Here is a 21,979-nt window from a genome sequence, read left to right as displayed (position 1 = left end):
ATTGGCTACAGCACATTTTTCATCAAGCACATCAGGGTGCGCCAGAACCTATGGGCATAATGAAGATGAGACAATTTGCAAGGATAAAAAGTAAAATTATTTCAATGACCTAAACAAAAGATACTATCAGGTCAGTTTCATTTGGTCACACTGCTGCTGAATTTTTCATTTGAGTAAAACACACATGTTTAGTTATCGTTTCTTAATCGACTATTTTATTTCAAGTAAAATTATGATTTAGCCTACAGATATATAGATTTAGAAAGTGCACAAAGCAGCGGATATTTTTGTTTATTCTAGTAAATCAAGAGTGTTTCATTTTTAAAAAAGCAAGTTGCAACAGTACGAGTACAGTAGATCGATTTTCGATAAATTGCAATTGTTTAAATCTCATAATTTAAAGATACAAAATAGAATTTATTTGCTTGCGAATTAAAAAGCACACAAATTGATTAAAATGCTGTGGGTAATTTATCAGTTGCGGTTTACGTCGGAATGATCGACCATGCTGCATAGACTTTTATAAATCCTAAAAACACATCCACTTTTTTCTACTCTTGTGGTTATTTGTTTGAACATGACTAACGTTTCCATAAACACTGAAGGCACAGTCAACATACAAATATATAAAGATCGGAAAGTTGTGTTCAACTATAATTTTTTCTAAAGACTCTAAATATTCAGACAGACAGACATATAATATAAACGAAATAATTTTTTTTGTCAAATTGTTAATTCTACTATCAGACTAAATTGTAGCATAGGATTAATAATTTACTTGTTTGGGGTTGAATGCGTGTTGTAGCGTGCATTTAGTCATGAGTTTGGTCTTTACTAAATGCTTTAGCCGCAATTTTCTTTCTTCTCAATTTTTGCAAGCCGCTTTGAAATTTTTTTTATTCATGATAGGATAACATTTTATAAATGTCGCAATCACTTCGGTTTGTCCGTGGCACAGACTCCATGTGTGAACGATTTTATTGGTTCTATTAAAATTTTAAAATATTCATCTTTAAAACAGAATCTAACAGAAGTAAAGAGTTTTGGTTCTGAGTCTTAAAACCATTATTTTCTTCGCTAAAGAAGTCTTTTTTCGGTTTGATTTTAATATTTTTCCATCATATGTTTGCACATGCCATTAATAAATACAAACATTTCGAGAGACATGAAAACAAGGCGCATAGTTTTTCCAGCGCTGAAAGTATCGAATTTAGTAAAATGTTGTGTTCATCGTTGATTTTTGTTTGATTGCTAAATATCTTTTATTTCTCTTTATTTTTTGTTGTTCTTTGAAAGTGAGGTAGTCAGAGTTTTGTCACATTCAGTGGGGGAAACTTCAAGTGTTCAATAAAACTGTTTTTTTTTTAACTTTAAGAAGTTGAAATATTTGTTTCAAAAAATGTCGATCTATTGATTGGGGGTAAAATTGTATATATAAAAAGTCACTATGAAATTCTGGCTATCTCATGTCTATGCTATTTTGAAAATGTTTTGAAAGTTCAGAAATTGAGATAGGAAAAAAAACTGTAAATGTTCTATTTGTGTTTGTTCGGTGAGTTGATTTTTGTTTTGTCACAATTTGCATCGGTTTTTCACTACGAGTAACCTCTTTGACACAACACTTGATTCATTTTTGTTTGTTTATGATACGTGCTAAAATTTATGTAAATTGTCATAAAATACTGTTCGATTTATTTGTAGGTTTGTCTGTAGCCGCATTAAAATCATTTCGATTGCTCCCAGTCCGTGGAATTGTGTTTCGGATTAAAATGATTTTTGTTTACTCCGTAATGGATTTGTTTTCATTCATTTAGAATATAACTAACGGTTTGTCTTCGGCTTGTTTGAGTTCGATGTTTGTTGAGGTGCTGCTTTTCTCGGTGGTTTCGGTGCATGGACTTAAATTAATTGGCGGTGCAATTGCTCCGGATGTGTCTTGTTCTTCATATGCTGCTTTGCTGGTCGTTGCTCTCGGTTCATTATATGGTGGTGCCGATGGCTGATAGTATGACTGTGGAATGAAAAAGCAAAGAGAAATTGAAAGCCCATCACGAAGGTAACGAGTGAGAAAAACAATAGCTCTACATTTCATGTAGTGCTAAAAATTATAAATTACTTTGCTTGTACTGGGTTGATCCATGTGCTCCTGTTCATTTACGCTTTCTTGGATGGCATTCAGCTGTTGAACGCATTTGTTGGCGAGTTCGTCAATGTCATCAATATCCGAAGTTTCATCCGTACAGTATTTGCATCGCATTTTTGCATCATCTCCCACCTTTACCGAACGCGTTATGACGCACAGTGAAATGAATGATATGACAAATAATACGGATGGAACACCGAAGAAGATCATGAAATGATTCCATGTTGTCTTCAAATCGAAACGTGCTAGTACTTTCGTGGGATCCATCTGCAAAAAAACCATTATGTAAATTAGTTTTTACTCTGCTTGCCTCCGTTGAACAACAGTGTACACAATATTGGAATAGTTGATGGATTTATTTGAATTCCACAGCTATGCAGATCAGTGAATAGAAAACCAATTACTTGTGATTAAAATGCAAATCAAGCGCGTCGCTCGGTTTGCTGCATCACACTTACCTTATTGTAGTAGCATAGGTAACGTGACTGTGCCGTATGGTTGATCCCGTCACGACCGTGCGAATGCAAAAAATCCGTGCATTCTTCTCTCAATGTGTTGACACATCCCTCGAGATTGACGAGCAATATGCTCGAGTTGTAAATGGTTAAGCTCGATTGTTTTGGCAAAAATCTGCAAGAGAGAAATAACAGTAGAAACGCGTTAGGCATAGTTGGGGCACGTAGTTTTGTTGTTTTGCTCCTCGGAAAAAAACCATTGAACTCAACTGAATTGAACTTGAGAATTCGTTTGCTACTCACCTGTCAGTAGGGTCGAGATAAGTTTTGCTGTCATTGTAAATTTTCCAAAATTGTGTAAAATTCATAAATGGTTTCGGTAAAATGGTCTCATCTTTCAGCAGTGTTCCGTTGATACAATCGGTCGCCCTATGCAAACAAAAATTTGAAAAATTGATTAATCCAAATTTCAAAAGATTCGATTCATTTTGTTAAAATCTTCGAAAAAAAATGGAAAATCTTTAAATCTTCTGAATTTACCTCAATGAATTCTTGTCGCCATCTTTAACCGCATCAAAGCAACTGGCCAGAAGAATTCCATCGTTTTCGTTCCAGATTTGTTTTCGTTCTTCAAGCCTAACGCCTGGTTGATTTCCTCTCGCTTCATTGTACCCAAATCCGACATCGCATTCGGCTGTAATCAACGAGTCGTCCACCATTATGAGTATATTGACAGCGGTTGTGGTGACTTTCGGACAATACCGATCGCATCGTGTGGGTGGTTTGTTCACCTTAGTACATCGCGATTTTTTGCAGTCGAAAAACCCATTCAATTTCATGTTATCCCGTTCCGCATCAATTGTTATGCCGTCCGCGTGATAAAGGCACAAAAAATGCGTTGAAACATTCCGACAATGACCTTTACCGGTTCAGAAGAAGAAAAGCACAAGAGGCATTACATTTTAATTCATCTTCTCTATACATTTTTTTTTTTTTGCATTCGTAAAATGTCAAGTGGAAAAATCTGTTTACCCAGCGAACAATCGAAAAGCCCCGTAAGCGCTGCACATTCCGTACCATTGTTGCAATTGTATTTCGATTTATATACCTCATGTTTAACCTGAATAAAGTGGAACCGACAGAAAAAAAAACACAGAATTAAAATTTTCTGCTCCGGAGAGTTGAACAATTGCTTGCAGCACGCAATTGTGAACAATGAATGATGGAAAAAATAAAGCGTTTATACCTCCGGGCAGTTGGTCGTTGTGATGCGAGTGCAGTTTTCTAAAACGACATCGGTACCATTGCGCCGTGAAGTGGCGTACATTTGTGGACAAAAGCCACTGGTTTTCGTTAGGCACCATTCGCCACAGCTCACCCATGGACAGTAGTTTTTATCTACACATTGTAGTTATAAATGGTTGAATTCATGGTTTGTTACATTTTAGCGCATTTTAGTAGTTTCTTAGATAAGGGACGGGACGATTTTCTAGTATATTTTTCAAACTGAGTTATTGCGGTACTGCAACAATTTTTTTCCGAAGAAATTCTTTTCGACGTTAGAACAAAACGAATTAAAAAAAAAACGTTATCGGTTTCGACTGCAACGCACGCATTGACTTTCATTCTCATTTTTTGTTAAAAAACAAACAAACAAAAAATACATATTTAAAACTTATAATACCTAGTTACAAGACACAAGAAAAGAAAAATAATACATAAATGTGCGCTGACTATTTACAAATGAATGAGAGAAAATTATGAATTATTTTTTGTCAAAGAGAATTTCGCAAAAAAAAAAATAACGACCATTTAGGCGTAATTACACAATGTCCGCTGTTGCCGGAAAGATTTTGCGACATCATCATCTGGCGACAGTCAGATGCGATTGCGTTCGCACTCGTGCCCATCGAAAGGAAGAAAAAAAATTGCCATACGATCTCGACGAAGGAAATGTTGTTTAATTTGAAATTGGCAAAGGGATTGTCATTGAATCGATTGAGCATAGTTCAAAACAGCAGCAGCAACACCAGAAGCAACACCAATCAACGGCGTCGATGGTAGTGTAACAAATTGGCCATGTATATGTGATGATAATGTGTTTTATCCGCTGTTATTGTGATATTGAAAGGTGCTTTAAATGTATTCCAAATGTTCGGAAAATTGAATTATGATTTATTTCATTTTTTTAACCACACTTGGATCGTTTATTTTAAAATCGATGGGTGTGGGTGCACTATTATTCCATTCGTCTAATGACATTCATGGTCGTTTGATTTTTAGCATCTTTTGGCAAGGCAAATAAAACACAAGAACATCAACATGCCATTTCGGATGGAATAACTAGAAAAATAGATTTTTAAGCTAGACTAATGACAGGTGTTAGATTGATCCACGCAGCGTTACCGTACAAGACACAAATATAAAATTGCGTTACCGTAAAACGTGTGGTATGTTTGGCACATCACTGGCTCCTCTTCGAATCCCGATTTAAATGCTCTGCATGGATAAAATATGGAAAATGAACATGTCAATCATCGTGGTATTCGTGGTTAGATGAGGAAAAAACTTGGACAAACACCATATGTCCGACCTAGTCATTAAGTCCGTTATTTTTGTTTGCCGAGTCGTTTATGACTGACTATTGAAAATGGCAGTGTTGGCAATTAAAAATTTGTATACATTCATGTCATGGAATATTTAATTAGCTTACTTGTATGTCGGCATATAAATAGCCACACTTAAATACACAATCGATACACATGACAGCACAATGGTCAGTTGGCACAAACAAATCGAACCACAAATTCGTCTATCCTGTTCGGGTATTAAGCGTGGTTTATTCTTTCGTCGTTTTTTACCCATGTTGCTTTGTCACCACTATCACCACCACCAACTTTTCAAACGTAAATCGAATAGATGACGTCCTGTCGATTTTTATCGTTTATACACTCGATATCTGTCACTTGCCTACATTTCACAAATAGAAGAAGAAAAACACATTAGCCGCTTCAATTTAACGAGAATGACCTCACTCAAACCGAAATCCCATTAGAATCGAATCCAAATGAAATGAAGAAAAACTCGAAGCATGAAAAACAAAACAATTTCGAAAGTGTTCATCTTTTATTGCATGAATGAAGGGTTTCAATGGCATTAAAGCCATGTCTTTGACCGTTATATATTTCCGAAAAACACAAAACCACACAAACATATACATTAAAAAGCTATTTGTCCCTACTTTGTGTGTGTCATTGAATATGTATATGCGTTGCGATGCCATGACAAGATAAGAATGGAGCTCATTTGTAATAAAGCACCGGGACCATTTGCTTGTTTACACTGCTATCTGTACAGCATCTCAAAAGCGTAATAAGTACGAGCGACAAAAACCAAAATCCAATTCACATAAATATTGCATGCGGTGTGTTTCCATGATTGTATTGTTGCTACAATGGGATGTGCTTTGAATGCGGCGCTTGGCATTATGAGTTACATACTTTAACACATAGAGAGAGAGAGAGAGAGAGAGAGAGAGAGAGAGAGAGAGAGAGAGAGGGAGAGAAGGGGAGAGAAAGCAAATATATGCTATCACAAAGACCGGATAATATTTGACGAGCTACGGGCAAAAGTTGAGCAGATTAAATCCCGGAGGCAAAAACTCAATGACTTTTCAAAGAAAAATGTGTGCAAATAAGGATTCGAAACACAGATATTGCTGCACTAATAAATTGGTTGTGCATTGTAAATAAAAAAAAGAGAACGTAATTTGAAATTGCAAGGCGTTTGGCTTTCATGAACCACAAACACTTCGTTTTGAAACAAAACAATAGAAAGAGATACGTTCGAAGATGGCAAACACAATCAAGTGGATTGAATTAAAAATACAAACATCACGATGGAATCCGACTGGCAAAAAGAGGCAAAACGAGCGCGAGGATAATCTTCTATCATAGAAGCTGTTGGTCGTTGTCTCTAAGCTATTTTTATTTCAATCACGCCGATAAATTTGTTATTTTTTTTTTCATATTTTGAAGCGTAACGACTCTGTAAAATGTAAATGACCTTGTATGACCACTGCATAATTTATCCGGGCAACGACAACCCTATCATTGAGAGTAAAAAAAAATCCAAAAATGATTTTGTGTATTTTTTACGGTACGCTCAATATAATAAATAATGACAGAAACCGATACAAATTTTTGAATTTGAATAAACGAACCTATAGCACAATGGTGACCACACTTGAGTGGCCCCCACATGATTGAAGCTATTAATATGGAAAATGGAAATGTATAAATTGTCTATCAAAACGGATGGATCATCATATATTATTAAAAACGTTTATTGTGGTGACCTTTCACTGGGCGGGTTGAAAGCGGACGAAGCGCTCTGCGTCATAGGTTCCGATAAATTGAATCCAGTTGTTTTAAAGGACAAAATGATGGAGGTAACTTGTTGGCAACAAGTTGTTGCATTGAAAAAAGATACCATTGCTATTGTGCCCGTAGATCACATCTTGCTCATGAATGGCGTTCGAATCGATAAATGGAATTCGACCTGTCTATATATTGATTCTCATTTATTTCCAATATCAATCGTTTTTTGCGCCTTGAAATGCTTCCATTTTTCCATTTCTAAAAAAAACTCTGTCTTTGAATTGTCGAGGGAAAAGTTGAAAAAAGTCATAGAAAAACAAAGCGCTCTGGATAACGAAATGAGCACGTAATGAGTTTTGCATCGACATTTGCAACCCTCTCAATCGATGAACAACGTCATTCGCATTCCTTTGAACACTTAGCAATGCTTCGCCGTAGCATGCTATTCGCCTAGGGAAAACGGACTGTCGACTGCACGAAAAAACAAAACAAAATATATGTTCTTATTACTGTTTGCCCCATTCATTAAATAGTTGGCTATATTAAGCTTATACAGTCGGTGTCCGATACGACGACGACGACGACGACAACACTGAACAATTGAACGAATGGCAGATAAAAATGTCAATAACAATAGTCGTGCATTGTGTGAACATAAGCATTCCTCTGTCTTTTCCATCCTACTCGAGGTAACAGCACCGCGCTATTTGCCAATTCAACGGAAAAGTTCACATATCAAACTACAACCGTTGGCGAATTAATTTATAATTGTTAGTTATGGCTTTGCTCAATCGGACTTTTTTGACCATTGAGTTCCCCTTTGTGTAGAAACGAATGCCATTTTTCAGCTCGAGTACCTTTTGATGAATCATGGTGGAAATGTGCAGATTTTTCTTTGGTTAGGTCTTCTCCCAATGAAAATAAAAAAAAATTATGGGTCTATTATTCGTTTGTCGCGTGATGGATTTTCGGTGAAATGCTTGGCGCTGAACCCAATTTGTGCACTAGATTTATTATTACAAAAATATTTAACGCACAACATTCATGACAATAGAACCAAGTTCGCAGTAATGGTGTATAAACAATGAATCACTCTTTTCGAATTTATCGTAATAAACACATAACTTGCTCTCCTCCAATGCGTGTTCGATAAATCAATAACCAAAAAACCGAAGAAAAATCAAACAAACACACGAAAAAACTGAACCAAAAATGATCGGCACCAACAAAGTTTGAACAAACAATTCGAAAATATTACTTTGAATATTCCTGGCTCCGTTTATTTTTCACTTCTTCTTCTAATAGATCAAATGAAAAACAATGACGCGAGCAAAATGAACGAACCACTGGAATTGTTTCATATTCGGGGTACACCGTCGAGCTTTCACGAACCGACTGAGCGAGAAAAAAAGACGAACGGAATGAGTTCCGAAGGATATGAAAGTGAAAGAATGATTCGCTTATGTTAGAAATGGAATGGATCGCATTTGACACACAGTGAAAGTTTATAGCCTTATCACGAGTGTATTGAAGCCAAACCGTGTTATCCTCTTGCTACGTTGTTGGAGAAATGCCACGCACCCATACATACACACGCCAAAAAGCAGAGTGACAGCATTCCTTCCCGCGCTGTCGTCATCTTCCATCGTACAGAACATGCGTATTTCGTACGCATTTTTGTGCGGAAAACACATGAGTTCGTCCGAACAACGCATGTTTATTTGACATGGTATCAGCTGTCAAACTGATGGATTCTCGTTGCAAGCGTTTTCCATTGAGCCTGTGAGCAAGAGAGGAACAGAGGAAGAGAGGAAAAGAGCGAGAAAATTGAAGCTTTTCTCCGCTTTTTTAAGCGCTCGAAGCAAAAACTACATAGGCAACTGAGCAAATGAAACAACTGTTGGCTTTCGTTTCAGGCTTTTTTTTATTTTTGTTCGTTTATGAACTCTGAATACAAATTTCCAATATTCAAAAGTCAACAGAAAGAGAAATAATGATAGAGATATTTTTTTTATTTCAAATGCCAAGCTGATAAATAAATTCAGAATTAGCGGACTGAATAATATCATTTATTCTAGACGGGACAGAGAAAATGGTGTTCGATTTCGAAATATTGTGCTCCTGATATCGTTTAGTTTGTTGCTGGGTGCTTCTGCCGCTGCCTCACATCAGTGGTAATTACCTAGTGATTTTTTAATTCGTCAATCCAAGATAAAATTTTAAGGACATTCGGATGGTTATCATTTAGTAATAATATTGTCACAGTTAAATTTGAAGTGTTTTGAAGCATTTTTTTTTGTCTTTCATTTAATTGTTGTTGCTCTTGATGTAGTTTTGTTTGTTATTATTGCGACGAAAGTGATTCGAAAAGATTTGTTTTGCGTGTGCAATCAATTCATTGTATATTCAATATATTCATTTGTTATTGTGTGTAATGAGAATGAAAAGAAAAGACGAACGACAACATAAATGAAGCGTGTCAACTTAAAATACATCATCTCATTGAACTCTTCTTGATTATTTACAGATGGCATCGATTTTGGAATTTTTCAGTTTACAAAACGAGTGTTTTTCTTCTCTATAAATTGCGTATAACCACCTTAAATTAAGTAATTTTTTTTTGCTACGATTTAAATCCAATAAGGAAAATTTGCCTACTTGAAGAATAAACGTTCAATAAATGTTTATTTCAATTTTCATTTTTTGTGTGGAAAAAAATGTTAAACTTTTTTTTATCACATATTCATATATCCAAAATGTATCCAAATGCACATTTGCAAATGGAATTGTCTCTCTTGCGAAATATAAGCTGATTCAAAAAAATTCTTAGGAATTAAAAAAGAAAAATCGTAAATATGATAATTGATATTTTAAAACTGACTAACTAAATAGAACGAAATAAGTAGAACCATTAATTCAGCCCATTGCTCGAGCATATATCCTGTTTAAAGTTGTTTGTTATTTTTAATTTGTCTCTTTTCTTTGCATTTGCATATTTAATAAAGCTATAAAAAAGATTAAAATGCATTTGTGACAATTTGAAAAGGCAATGCAAGTTGTTTTTTTCTTTCTTTGGTTCGAAAACAGTGTTTGTGTTTCAAACACATTCTATTGTACGGTATACGCGAAGTAAAAGCTTAATAATCCATGTCATCGTCTTCGTCATCGCTGCGACAAAGCAATTTTCTAAAAAAATGGGGATAAAACAATATTCACATACAATATTGAAAATGATAAAGTTGATCAATCGGGATGGTAAAGAGGTTGTGCGAGCATATTGAGTATCACTCAATAGCAGTGTTTGGCAAATACAAAAAAAATCATCTAGATAAAGATAAGATAAATGTGGTCTATCTAGATAAGATATGAGATATTATCTACTCGAAGATATCTTGGAGATATCCTATAGATAAGATATCTTTGCCAAACACTGCTCAATAGAAGGATCAAAATAGGAAAGTGTTAATATTTTCGGTTTGAGGTGCAGCTATTCGGCCGGAGAACATTTTGAACAGAGCCAAAAAGGTGGATTAAATGGATTAAACAAAAAAAAACGTACTCAAAAAACGTAACAAAAACTTGCTATCTGTGTAAAGAGGTAACGGTGGTGTATTCAAGAGCAAAAGGTTACGTACCAATTGATTTTTACATGCGGAGGCAAAGAAACATCTACTCTTATTCGAACAAAAGCCAAAAAATTGTATGGAGGGAAAAAAGAGAAACATTGTGTGTATGATACAGAACAGCTAAATTATTAAACCTATTTTCTATATGAACCGCTGAGAATAATAGACTGACGATAGCAGGTTTTTCGCAAAAGCGGGATAAAAATCAGTTGCACGCAAAAAAGACATTTCAAAAGGTTACAAGCAAACGGAACATTTTATCTGGTCGCATTTTGAATTTTAAAGCCATGATTGCAACAACAACATACTTCTCTCTTGCGTGCAACCTTTTGAAATGTCTCTTTTGCGTGCAACTGATTTTTATCCCGCTTTTGCGAAAAACCTGCTATCGTCAGTCTATTAACCTCAGCCGTTCATATGTCTTTCTTTCAACTTGATTCTTTCAAAAGATTTTGATAGATTTTGCAAAATGGTCGATTGTTGTTGATTGGAAAATATCTTTCTGTGGGATGGTATATTATTCTCCTTCACAAATCACTTTGTCGTTTTCGTTTACATTTCCGGTGAGGGAAAAAACTCAATATGGTTTGTACTTGTTGAAACAGTTGTGCGTGGTGCGCGCACTCTCTCTATCTCAATCTTTCAGCTGATATTGAGCTGCCCTGGCACGTTGCCATCGATTCGATTGATTCGATCGATTCGATCGAAAGGAAATTGGCTGTCGTCGTCGTTGTTGTTGATACTGTAGATGCAGCTCACTTGTACTTATGCAACGCTGATCGATGACACGCTCATGTGGTTGATGTAAATAGTAATCCGAGAAATTCCACGCTGAAATCGGACTACGGATGTTTGTTCGTGAGTGAATGTGTCGATCGATGGATTGGACCAAAATTTATTTGTGTATTTTTTGGTAATAGAATTCAAACGAGTGAATTTTATCGGGAGAGAGAAAAAATTGATTAAATTAATTGCCAGTGGATAGATGAACAAAAAAAAGTCTATGTAATCGCTAGATGATTCATTGTTAATGTGGTCATCTGTTCGCATAAACGAATGCACATTGCAGACTTTATTACACAATATATGGATACACATTGAGCGGATGGTATTATAAATATTTACTTTTGGTAGCCACAATCGATACACATACACAAATCTCATTTTATGTATGACATAACACTAAGGACATGTAAATTACACTTTGATATAATATTATTCTGGTTTTATATACCGAAGCAAATTTCTTTCGTTTTATTGAGCAATTATTATGATATGAAAATGCCGCGAGATGAAAATCTGAATTACATTTCGAGTCATCGAGAGAGCAAGTGTAGAAGAGATTATATTCTCTGTTTTTTTTATTGGCTCGTATACAGATTGGATGCGAATGATGATATTATAGAGAATGACAGGATGATTTCAATATCAGTTTCATTGAAATGAGTTTTTGATGTGTCACGATGATTATGTTTATTTATATGGACATAAATTATGATGAACAATACTACAACAGCGCACATCGACGAAAAAGCGAATGTTCTAATAAATTATGTTATGATACGTCGTAATCATAAGTCCATTAACATAATGGTTCATTTAGAACAAATGAAATACAAGTCTTTCATTTCAATAAATAAAAAAAGAATTTCATTCAAATAAATTGAAAAAAAAAAAATTAAAATAAAATGGAAATGAAAGTAGGAACAAAACCAACGAGTCGAAGATAATCTACAATTAGATCCCAATCCACAAACCAATTAGGAAATTATAATTTACATTTTACATCGTTCATTCACAATGAGTACATCATGATCGAATTGTTTGATAAAAATGTGACCTAGATAGATAAAAAAACACATGCATCATCACCCAGCGAGTGGTTGTTTGAAAATCACAAGGAAACAGTTAAACAAACATTAACAAATAAAAGATGTACAAATTAAAACGACATGCAAACACATTTCAAAAAGTCATGCATACAAATATATGCCACAAGTGCTCCAAATGTAAATGCAATTACAAAAGCATTGGATGAAGCAGAGCAAAAATGGAAAAGCCACTTACTCTTCTTTATTTGGATACTTTTCCGTATAGACACGAGTCGTTTTCCGGCATGCCTTATCACAGCACGGACAATACCAATAGCTCAACACGCCGATGCTTATAGCAAATATGACGTTTGGTATGATCAGCGAGAGTATCAGGTGTTTTAGATTATCTTCCCATGAGTAGCGCGTAATCACCATTTCAGGATAGGCTGAAATTACGAATGATTATAATCAACAGTTCCATTCGTATTACTTATCACATGTTATTTTCTTACCACGACTGTAGTAGCAAGGGAATGGTTCACCAACGTGTGAATACCTGCCAATAAAATCGGAATGACCAAATGACCATCATCAATTGCAAATTAGCATTTGGCGCAAGGTAAATTATTACGGGTACACATTTAAATCAAAATGGCCATCAACACTTACCCATACTTCTTAGCGAATTCCGTACAGTTAACCGTCGGTGGATAACCGCAGGCTATATTTAGTAAAAACAAACCAAAAAAATAATTGCATGAAAATAAATGTTCCGTTTTTTCGCAATGTGAATTACAACCTTCTGAATTGATAAGTAATCTGGTATCAGATACATCCCATTCAAACCGGTCCAAATCCGGTGGATTTTTCAGCCATTCCTCCCACGGAATTTTGGTGTAATTCACCAACAACTTGTGACATCTACGTTAAAATGATGGTCGAAAAGTGTTTAAACATTTTAAAGTGTTCGGAAAAATGATGATGAGTCTTGGACTCAATTCTCTTGATTCAATTTACCGAATTGGTGCAGTCGTACAGCCTTCGCGACACGAACTCCACGAACAGTTTCGCATTCCGTTTGCGAATTTATGGTCGACCACCATGCATGTAACTGGTATTTGATCGTAGTCGGCGACGATCGTCGATATGGCTGGATCCACAACGAATGGTATTAAGAACAAAAAAGCAAATACTGACAGTATGGCTGACGTTCCTGCATTAGTGTGCGAATATGGCAAAATGGATTTTCAACAGTTAATCAACTTGAATTTACCATTTAAATCTCAAAAATGGTGCTATATGTCAATTTACCTAGGCACAATGATGTGTAAAATTTGGCTTTCTCTAAGAAATTGTCTAAAAAACTTGGTTCCGGTATTGGCGTTGACCTAACATTCGCTTGGCTACCATTTAATTTCGTGCTACTGGAATAACTGTTTAAACTGTTCACTAGACTTGGTGCCCCCGACATGGAAGCACTGATATTCGTTCTCTCCGAACCAGTCATCGCTGCAGCTTTTGGTGTGTATGTGTAGGTGTAATTTGTTAGTATTTTTTGGATCTAAATTTGTGCCGTTTTTTATTGGAGTTTCGCAAATATTTATTTGTTGGTTACTTTGGTTTATTTTATTTATATTTTATGAAATGCTTCTACTTTAATTCAAATCTTAAGCGCTCAATTGGATTTCTTATGACTTTTTCTTTGATTAATTGCAAATTGGTATTTACTACTTGATTTTAAGCTACTCGTTGATTTTTATTTAAGCTGTGTGACACATTTTTTTGGTTTAAAAAAAAGACGGCGAAAATCGTTTGTGCTTTGTTTTTGTCTGTGGCTTAGTCCAAAATGCTGTTCGATTCGGTGAATCTAATTATGTTGTATGTGTATTCTGGTTGTTTGTTTTGTGTTTTTGTGTTGAGCGTTGTTAAGTGAACACCTAATTTAATTCTGGTTGGCTGGCTATCAAACCATTTTGTTTGGTTTGAGATTTCGTTATTGAATTTTTTTAACACGCATCCCTCGGTACTCAAAGAGGTTGTTGGTTGATCGTGATTTTGGTTTCTTTTTTTATTGCTTCTAGTCTCCAGTTCGTAGAACAAAACTAAATAAAGAAAATTACTCCCGTACTGTCATGTGGTAAATTTCGATTTTGTTCGATTTGATCGGCTACTGAAACAATCTCTACAGTTTTATGCCGAAGTGGATGTAAGACCTATTTTATGTTTCGTTACCTTTGGATTCTCTTCTTTGGATTAAAAAATTCGTAAGTGAGCTGTGATCACGAAGACTTTGCTTGTGGATTTAATTTCGATGCGCGCGCAATAGCGTTGCAATTATTATTTGATTAAAAAAATGATTTTTTTGGTTAATCGTGTGATTCGTGCACTTGGATATTATTTGTGAGGAAATAAATGTGGTTTATTGTGGTGGCGAAGAAAAAAAACTAGATTAATGAACTGGGCTCGCTATCTTTACGTCTCTTCACGTAGCAGAGGAATGCCTGAAATGAAAAACATTTTGAAAATTACCATCCAATGATAATAATCGTAGAGAAATACAAATGAAAAAAGAGGAAAAAAGCGTGAAAATTCATGTATAAACACTTTTCTAATAGAATTTCTAACAAAAAGCAGGGGAAAGGGGAGCTTGGCGATGGAACGGCATGGAAATTCGTTGGATTCTTACGTGATTGATCTCATAGTGCCATAACATCGTTACTTTCCGCAGCATTATATTGACGTGTAACGGCCTCTTCAATATTTTCTTGTGTAGCCGAAGGAGCCAATGTGTCTATATGTATGGGAAGGAGTAGACAAACATTTTGATTGAATAACAGAAAACATCAACAAAACCGGTTGTAACGCGGTTTGTCATTTGGGACCGCATTGAAAGGTCTGAACATTTTTTGTTCGGTTTTATACAATCAATAAAGTAATGAAAATTTGCATCATCTACCTGTGCCGCAGCCTTTGAATCGCATTCTTGCATCGTCGCCAACAACAACCGTGCGTTGACACAGCACCAAACATGTGCAAGAGACGATAAACAGTACGGTCGGCACGATGGAACCGATGTACAATTGGAAATAAGTTTGTGCAAGATTGAAACGTGAAACCACCACGCTCGGATCATTCAACGAGAAAAAGCATGGGAAACGAGCCCGTGCATTGTGATCGGTGCCATCTTTGCCATAATCTTTTAAAAATTCACGGCACTCGTCTTTCAATGTATTCACACAACCCTCCAAATTGATCATGAGTCGTGATTCATTGTAAATCGATATATCTAAATCTATCGGAGCAATGGCCTTAACCGGTGTCGTACTGAACACATGTAAATAGCTCAAATAGGTGAAATTGATTAAATCACCCAGAATATTATTTGCCAACACCGAGCCATTTACACAATCGAACGCTTCAACGCCGACCGATGTATTTTTGATTTGATAGCAACTGGCCATCAACACATTGTTCTGTGTATCATTCCACACTTCGAGTCCAGTCATTGCGTCAAACGCACTTTCACACTGCGACAAATACACCTTATCGCCGCTGAGCAAAACAATGTTTTTATTGCGAACTGGAATGTCAACACAACGTCTATCGCAGTTGTATGGTGTACGGATTTTGCGGCAAGTTCCACGGCTACACGAAAAAAGTCCATCGATGTCGATACAAGTGATTTTACCGCGTCGACCCGAACACTTCATCGGCGCATCCGTATTATGGAAAACACATTCAAACGCATCGGTGATATTCAAACACATGCCCATCGTACAGTTGAACGTTCCCGTTAAATTCTTACACTCGTCGGCAATGCAACGTGCTTTCTTTGCATTCTCCTGATCGATACCGTAACAAGTCTTATTCGCACTGTTCGTACAATTGGCAAATGTCAAACTGCTGCCATTGTTTCGCAAATTCACATAGATTTGAATGCACGCACCGGATGTTTTACTCAAACACCATTCACCGCATGAGCCCCAATCGCACATTTCGGTATTGACGGCCCGGAGGGTGGTGCACATGACGGGCACTTCACTAATACCACTTTTTATCGCACGCGACGATGGCATATAAATTGCTACCGTTAAATAAACTATGGCAACCGAGCTCAATACAAAAGTCATTTGACAAATACAGATTGTGCCGCAAATACGATGATTCTGAGGCGGTACCACCAAATCCTCCACTGCAATCTTCTTCTTTTTACCCATTTTTCACACACTCGCCCACTCTCTTTCTATGATTTGTTTGTTTTTCGCTCTCTCCCCGTATCACTCTCTATATCTATTCAATGTCCTTGTAAATCGAAACCGAATTTCTAGCCTATTATTACACCATCCAATGGTGGCCAATTCCGTAAAACAGCATGTGGTCAATTTTGTAAATTACTATTCTGTATTTTTCTTTTGGAAAGGGCAAGGATTTTCTTTTCCTTTCAAATGAAGCGATTGACAATATTTTTCAGCACGGTCGTTTTATTGATCAAAACAGATTTGCCTTGCGTGCGTTGCCTAGTTCATACACCAATTCGCATATGTACAGCACATTGTATTTTCAGTTTAAAATGGGTTTTCGTGTTACAGGCTCACTATATGTGTGCGGTATGTATGTTCTACTGTTACATTGAAACGTCGCGTCCATTAGGTGCGCTCCATATGTTGTAGTAGGTTAGTGAAGCCAAAGCACAAACACCATCAAATCAGTGCAGAACCAATTTCATTTAGAACAGAAAAAAAACACACTAATTTTATGTTGAAAAATTGTTATTTTTTTGGTGTGGCGTCGTCGTCGGCCATGTTTGGTCATGCATGCAAAATGTCAACATAAATTTATTGCATGCATTATGTCAACATAGTTAAAATTCGTTACCATGAACCATGTAATTGAGCAAAAAATTAGTATATAGTAGGATATGGAACGATGATGGTGCCTCTTTGTCTATATCAATATGTCTTATGCATACAAAGCACACACAATATCCAGCAAAGACAATAACAACAACAACAGAATCATCCACTTGCACTGAGGCTGCGATTACAAGACAACAATGTTTTTCGCTCTTAAATTTTTCTTATTACATAACTGACCTACTCTCTACTACGTGATTTATGTCAAAAGCTTCTTCTTCTTATTCTTTGCATCAAATCTCAACACAATAGCTTAAATTAATATCGCAAGCACCAATTTTTCCATTCATTTGCTGTCGTCTGGCATATTTTTATCAATAAAATCACAAATGGATGTCAAACTTAATTGAATTTCGTCGAGAGATAATCAAAACAATGCACTTCGATGTGGAAAAAATCAATTTATTTTAAATGTCGAAGACACTAAACGGATGTTGCCCATTTGGAAGTACCAAATACACAAAAAACATATAACAATAACAATTATTTATAGGGAAAAAAGACGCAATTTTATTTGAAATTTTTTTTTTAAGAATAGATTTTCCGTTCGATCCGATGAGATGATGAAAATGAAATGGAGAATTTTAAACTTTAGAGAAATGTATTGACATGTGTATCGAGTTCAAGAAAAAAATTGTGGTAAATAGAGCAAATTTCGCGAAGAGAGTATAGTGACCGAATGTGATTCGCTGTATAGTATCCAGTTGATCGGTGTGACTGTGCCAGAGGAATTGCGGAAGTTGAGGCGAAAACGTCATTTGAAAGCTTTAATGGCACGAGATGGCCATATGTGTGGTGGTAATTTCAAATTCGTTTTCAAAATTGTGTGTTGCTGTTGTTGTTGTTGTTGCGGTTGCCGTCGTCGTTTTTAAATTCTAGGGGAAACATTAGCACAACTACTGTGACTAGTTTTACTTATAAACATTCAGCCATACAGCCAAGCATACACAATAACCAACCCATACAGTCAAACGCAACGCGGCATATTTATGCGAAACCGTTGGAAAATTTTGCTGGAGACTTTTGCGCGCGCAATCAATCGATATATGCCATTCTCCGTGCTTGTTGTGGTAGTTCTAGTTTCATTTCGTTCTGCTTTTTCATTTTTTTCCCATTTCTATTGCGGTGATTTTCGTTTGGATGAATTCAGGATCAAATGCATGTATATATTTTTACAGCCAATTCATTCACAATATTCATAATTATGGTTGGCTCGTTGAATATGAAATTCAAACCGAATTTTTCATATTTTATTCATTTTTATTTTAAGAGAGGGAGCTGCTTCTATATCATTTATTGTCTATCTGTTGTGTGTGTGATTGCCGAGAGTATGGAATCAATAAATTCACAAATGAATGGGATCGGACAAGCCGACGCCACTTTTATTAGTCTTTTTTTTCTTCAGAAATGGTTCAATGAAAATAGAGGGTTCCCTAAGTCTCTCGATCAATGTAAGCCATCAATCGATACTTCAAATATCATAAAACGAACCAGTTTTTTTTTGCTTCAAAAATAGACGACTGTTTTCGTGCGATAGCAAACGTCGCATCTATGAATATTTTATGATCAAAGAACTCCCAATAAATTTGGAGCAGTTCGAGAATAGTCTAAAGGGTAAGTTCATTTTTTTGTGACAGTACTATTGAATGAATACGAGAATAACAGTCGCATGACGTTTTATGACGAGGCAACATTAAAATTTTAATCGCTACGTAAATCACAAGACATATGACGCCCACACACTGGTTGATACTCCCATTTCAAATGGAGTTCATTTCGTATGCGTTAAAAAAACATTTTTAATATTGTGTATTTTTGTATCAAATAAAGACCTGGTTTGTTGGTGAATACAACACGTGTCGTTTAACAAGACCTTCGGTGTTTTTTTTGTGGATGATCAAAGGCGAACATAATTATACTCCAGGGTAGATATTTCTATAGGCCCGTAATTTCTTATGAAAACCAAAAAACAAATCAATTGCGTCGTCATCGGGACTACGTCAAAATAGTTATTAATGAAACGACATTCCCGGCTACATAATAGACTTCGGGCGATGACGACTGAATTGAATGAGTAATTGGATGAACAGACATGTAATGCCGCATTAAGTACATTTATGTATCGAATATTAACTGCTTTTGGCACTATGCCAAAATTACGTTCATTTGCGTCGAAATTCCTCAGGCCAATTTTCGTGTAAAAATGTTCCGCAACTCATGAATAATTCCGGCTAGCACGGCCAATGCTGGATTTGGGTTAATTCATTTAAATGCGTCAAATACGATTTTCGATTGATTTGTGAGCCGACAAAGTAGTTTTTTTTCGGGTTCTTCAATTTACATTTTAGATTTATCCATTTTCAATTTACTATTTACTTATTCCATCGTGTACTGAAGGCATACACACACACGACGAAGCTTTGCTACGAAAATCCCTTTTTGTGTATCGTTAACACGTCGTTGAATTTCCATGCAACGTTCCCATTAAGTGAAATTGCACTATTTTCAGTTCAATTCCACTGCGCTCATGCCATGGCATCGATGTTTTCATCGAAAATCATGTAATTTATTCATTTAACACAGCAACAACAGAAGAAGAAGAGAAAAAAAAACGATGGAAAAATGTTAATTCGTAATTATGCTATTGTTTACCTGATTATCGATTCACTTGGTTTGAAGCGCAAAAGCTCTCGTGACTCAACTTCGTTCGGCACGTCACTTGTTGTTACATTTATCACTTGTATCGAACTGGAATGTGCTCGCTCGCATAAACTATTTAGACTCCCGTGCACCGCACTCGGTTTTAATTCGTGGTTTTTTTTTGGTTCTGTTTTTGTTCAAATTGAAATTCGATTTAGATTTAAGATTGAACTATGAACACACAATTTCACTAAGAATAGATACAGCGCTCTCACGACATTTCACATCAATGTGATCAATGCGCTGCCCAATCGAAATATTTCCGTGGTCACTACCTAATAAATGATGCATTTTCCATTAACAAAATGAAAAAACGACGTCTGCGGTTGCACTCGTGTCTTTTGGTTGTTCCATTTTTTGAGAAACGAAAAAAAACCAGCAATTGCTTCTGAATAACTATACTTTGTCAATCACGTGATAGCGAAGCGTCGCCACAAAATTGTGTGTTGATTTTCATGCGACACAATTCTTTACCCAGTGGATACAGTCCTTTGCTCGATTGCACCAGAATCAGAGCAAACTTTGTGTGAATCACTGGCAAACAACAAAATATAGAAGGAGAAAAACACGAAGCAAGAAGAAAACACCAGCAAACACACCGTAGAAAAAAAAAGTTCGTTTCGAAATCACGGAAAGTAATACCGAATAATTATAATTGTTCCATGGAATGCCTATGGTTTTTGCTTACGGGTTTGGCTCGTGTGTTATTTTGCACGAGCCGTTGTTCTTTGGAGCCGTTTTGGATTTATGTCGCTTTTTCAGCCCTTCGTTTGCTATACGTATTGTTTTTGTTATTTTTTCCCTTCTTCTTCTTCAGCACAAAATAATGAGTTGTTTCGTGTTTCAAATGTTTGAAAAATAATATACCGTTGCGTTACCTTCGTGAAATGCAGTCAAAACTGAAAAAAAATATCGGTCGTTTGGCTGCTTTATTCGTTTTTTTTTTCTCTCTCGTCCCGTCCGCTATGCCACACTTAATTGTTCCTTTGTTCTGTCATACTCGCACACGGTTTTCTGCATTTCGTGATCAGCTTTCGCGTCGAACTTTTGTTTTCGTAAATATTATTTTAATTTGCCGATTTCACTTCAACTTTTGATTGGTCATGGGTATTTGTGTCATACTTTATAATCAAATTGGGATCGGGTGTTCGTTCTTTTCGCTGCTGTAATTTTCTCTAGTTAATTCCACTCCTTGATCTACGCAACGCACCAACTTTCACTTTTTTGCACACAAATTTTCGATGAATATTCCGAGCGTCAACTCGTCCGCAGTGACAGCGCGATTGAATTCGAAGCATTAGAAAGTGTAAAACAAGCGCTAAAAAAGAGCGAAGAAGAGAAACAAGTGAACACACTTCGTGTGTGTTGTTCGTATTGGTGGAAACGAGATGGTAAATACTCATCAGATTGCGAGTAGATATGAAGTCGGAGATGGTACGATACACTAAGGGAAAAAAAGGAAAAAAATACGAAAAAAGAGAAACACCAGGGAAATTTGACAGATAACGAGATGGTTTCGTGAGCTTTATTTACTCTCAATACATTTTGAGTCGAGTGTTTGCGTGCGCTTGTGTTTATTCGTGTATGTGTGTATGTGTATGTGTGCCCATTGGCTCGTTGAACTGAAAAAGGGGTTTATTAAAACAAACCAAATGTCACATTGATTATACATACAGTAACATTTCAAGCCCATGATGAAGCAAGGAAAAACACAAATACACACACTCGTAGCAGGCAAAAACGTTAACATTAAAGCACTACGGGCAAATGTCATCCATTTGCTAACGAGTGTGCGCACTATTTTTATGCCCACTTTATACCGTATTAACGCGAGAGGTCACACATTTTATGGAGCTTATTATTAAGCGATTACATACAAACGGCAATTGCCATTCTACAGCTTTTTTATATAAACATGCGCCGCAGAAGAAAAACATCCATTGACATTC

The 21,979-nt window shown here is 36.1% G+C and overlaps 3 protein-coding genes across 5 annotated transcripts; all 3 read right to left on the bottom strand.

Moving 5' to 3' along the window:
- Positions 1-3: 3 nt before the first annotated feature.
- Positions 4-8,364, bottom strand: LOC129569006 (uncharacterized). 2 transcript variants are annotated; one of them, XM_055447381.1, is made up of 10 exons: positions 8,236-8,364; positions 5,312-5,568; positions 5,036-5,097; positions 3,845-3,996; positions 3,631-3,718; positions 3,139-3,517; positions 2,902-3,027; positions 2,602-2,773; positions 2,117-2,410; positions 4-2,011 (listed from the first exon to the last, which is right to left on the bottom strand). In XM_055447381.1, the coding sequence occupies exons 2-10, from the start codon at positions 5,461-5,463 to the stop codon at positions 1,811-1,813; spliced, it is 1,626 nt and encodes a 541-aa protein (XP_055303356.1). In that variant the 5' UTR covers positions 5,464-5,568; positions 8,236-8,364; the 3' UTR covers positions 4-1,810. The 2 variants fall into 2 exon arrangements, with proteins under 2 accessions (XP_055303356.1, XP_055303364.1); XM_055447389.1 differs by lacking the exons at positions 5,036-5,097; positions 5,312-5,568; positions 8,236-8,364 and adding an exon at positions 4,425-4,561 and having other exon boundaries at positions 1,705-2,011.
- Positions 8,365-8,882: 518 nt separating this feature from the next.
- On the bottom strand, positions 8,883-13,938 carry LOC129564693 (protein tipE). Of its 2 annotated transcripts, none has more exons than XM_055438860.1 (7): positions 13,729-13,938; positions 13,435-13,630; positions 13,217-13,338; positions 13,087-13,138; positions 12,930-12,973; positions 12,671-12,863; positions 8,883-11,445 (listed from the first exon to the last, which is right to left on the bottom strand). In XM_055438860.1, exons 1-7 carry the CDS (start codon positions 13,922-13,924, stop codon positions 11,238-11,240), a joined length of 1,011 nt encoding a protein of 336 aa, XP_055294835.1. In that variant the 5' UTR covers positions 13,925-13,938; the 3' UTR covers positions 8,883-11,237. The 2 variants fall into 2 exon arrangements, with proteins under 2 accessions (XP_055294835.1, XP_055294836.1); XM_055438861.1 differs by having other exon boundaries at positions 8,883-10,163.
- Positions 13,939-14,112: 174 nt separating this feature from the next.
- Positions 14,113-19,164, bottom strand: LOC129564691 (uncharacterized). Its single transcript, XM_055438856.1, has 3 exons — positions 15,374-19,164; positions 15,104-15,208; positions 14,113-14,918 (listed from the first exon to the last, which is right to left on the bottom strand). The coding sequence occupies exons 1-2, from the start codon at positions 16,632-16,634 to the stop codon at positions 15,114-15,116; spliced, it is 1,356 nt and encodes a 451-aa protein (XP_055294831.1). The 5' UTR covers positions 16,635-19,164; the 3' UTR covers positions 14,113-14,918; positions 15,104-15,113.
- Between the last annotated feature and the right edge of the window lie 2,815 nt (positions 19,165-21,979).

Source organism: Sitodiplosis mosellana, unplaced genomic scaffold, assembly GCF_009176505.1.
Source record: "Sitodiplosis mosellana isolate CC-2019 unplaced genomic scaffold, AAFC_SMos_1.0 Smas_scaffold_1, whole genome shotgun sequence".
Taxonomy (NCBI): Eukaryota; Metazoa; Arthropoda; class Insecta; order Diptera; family Cecidomyiidae; genus Sitodiplosis; species Sitodiplosis mosellana.
Note: the sequence above shows the minus strand (reverse complement) of the source record. Positions and strands in the feature narration are given on the sequence as shown.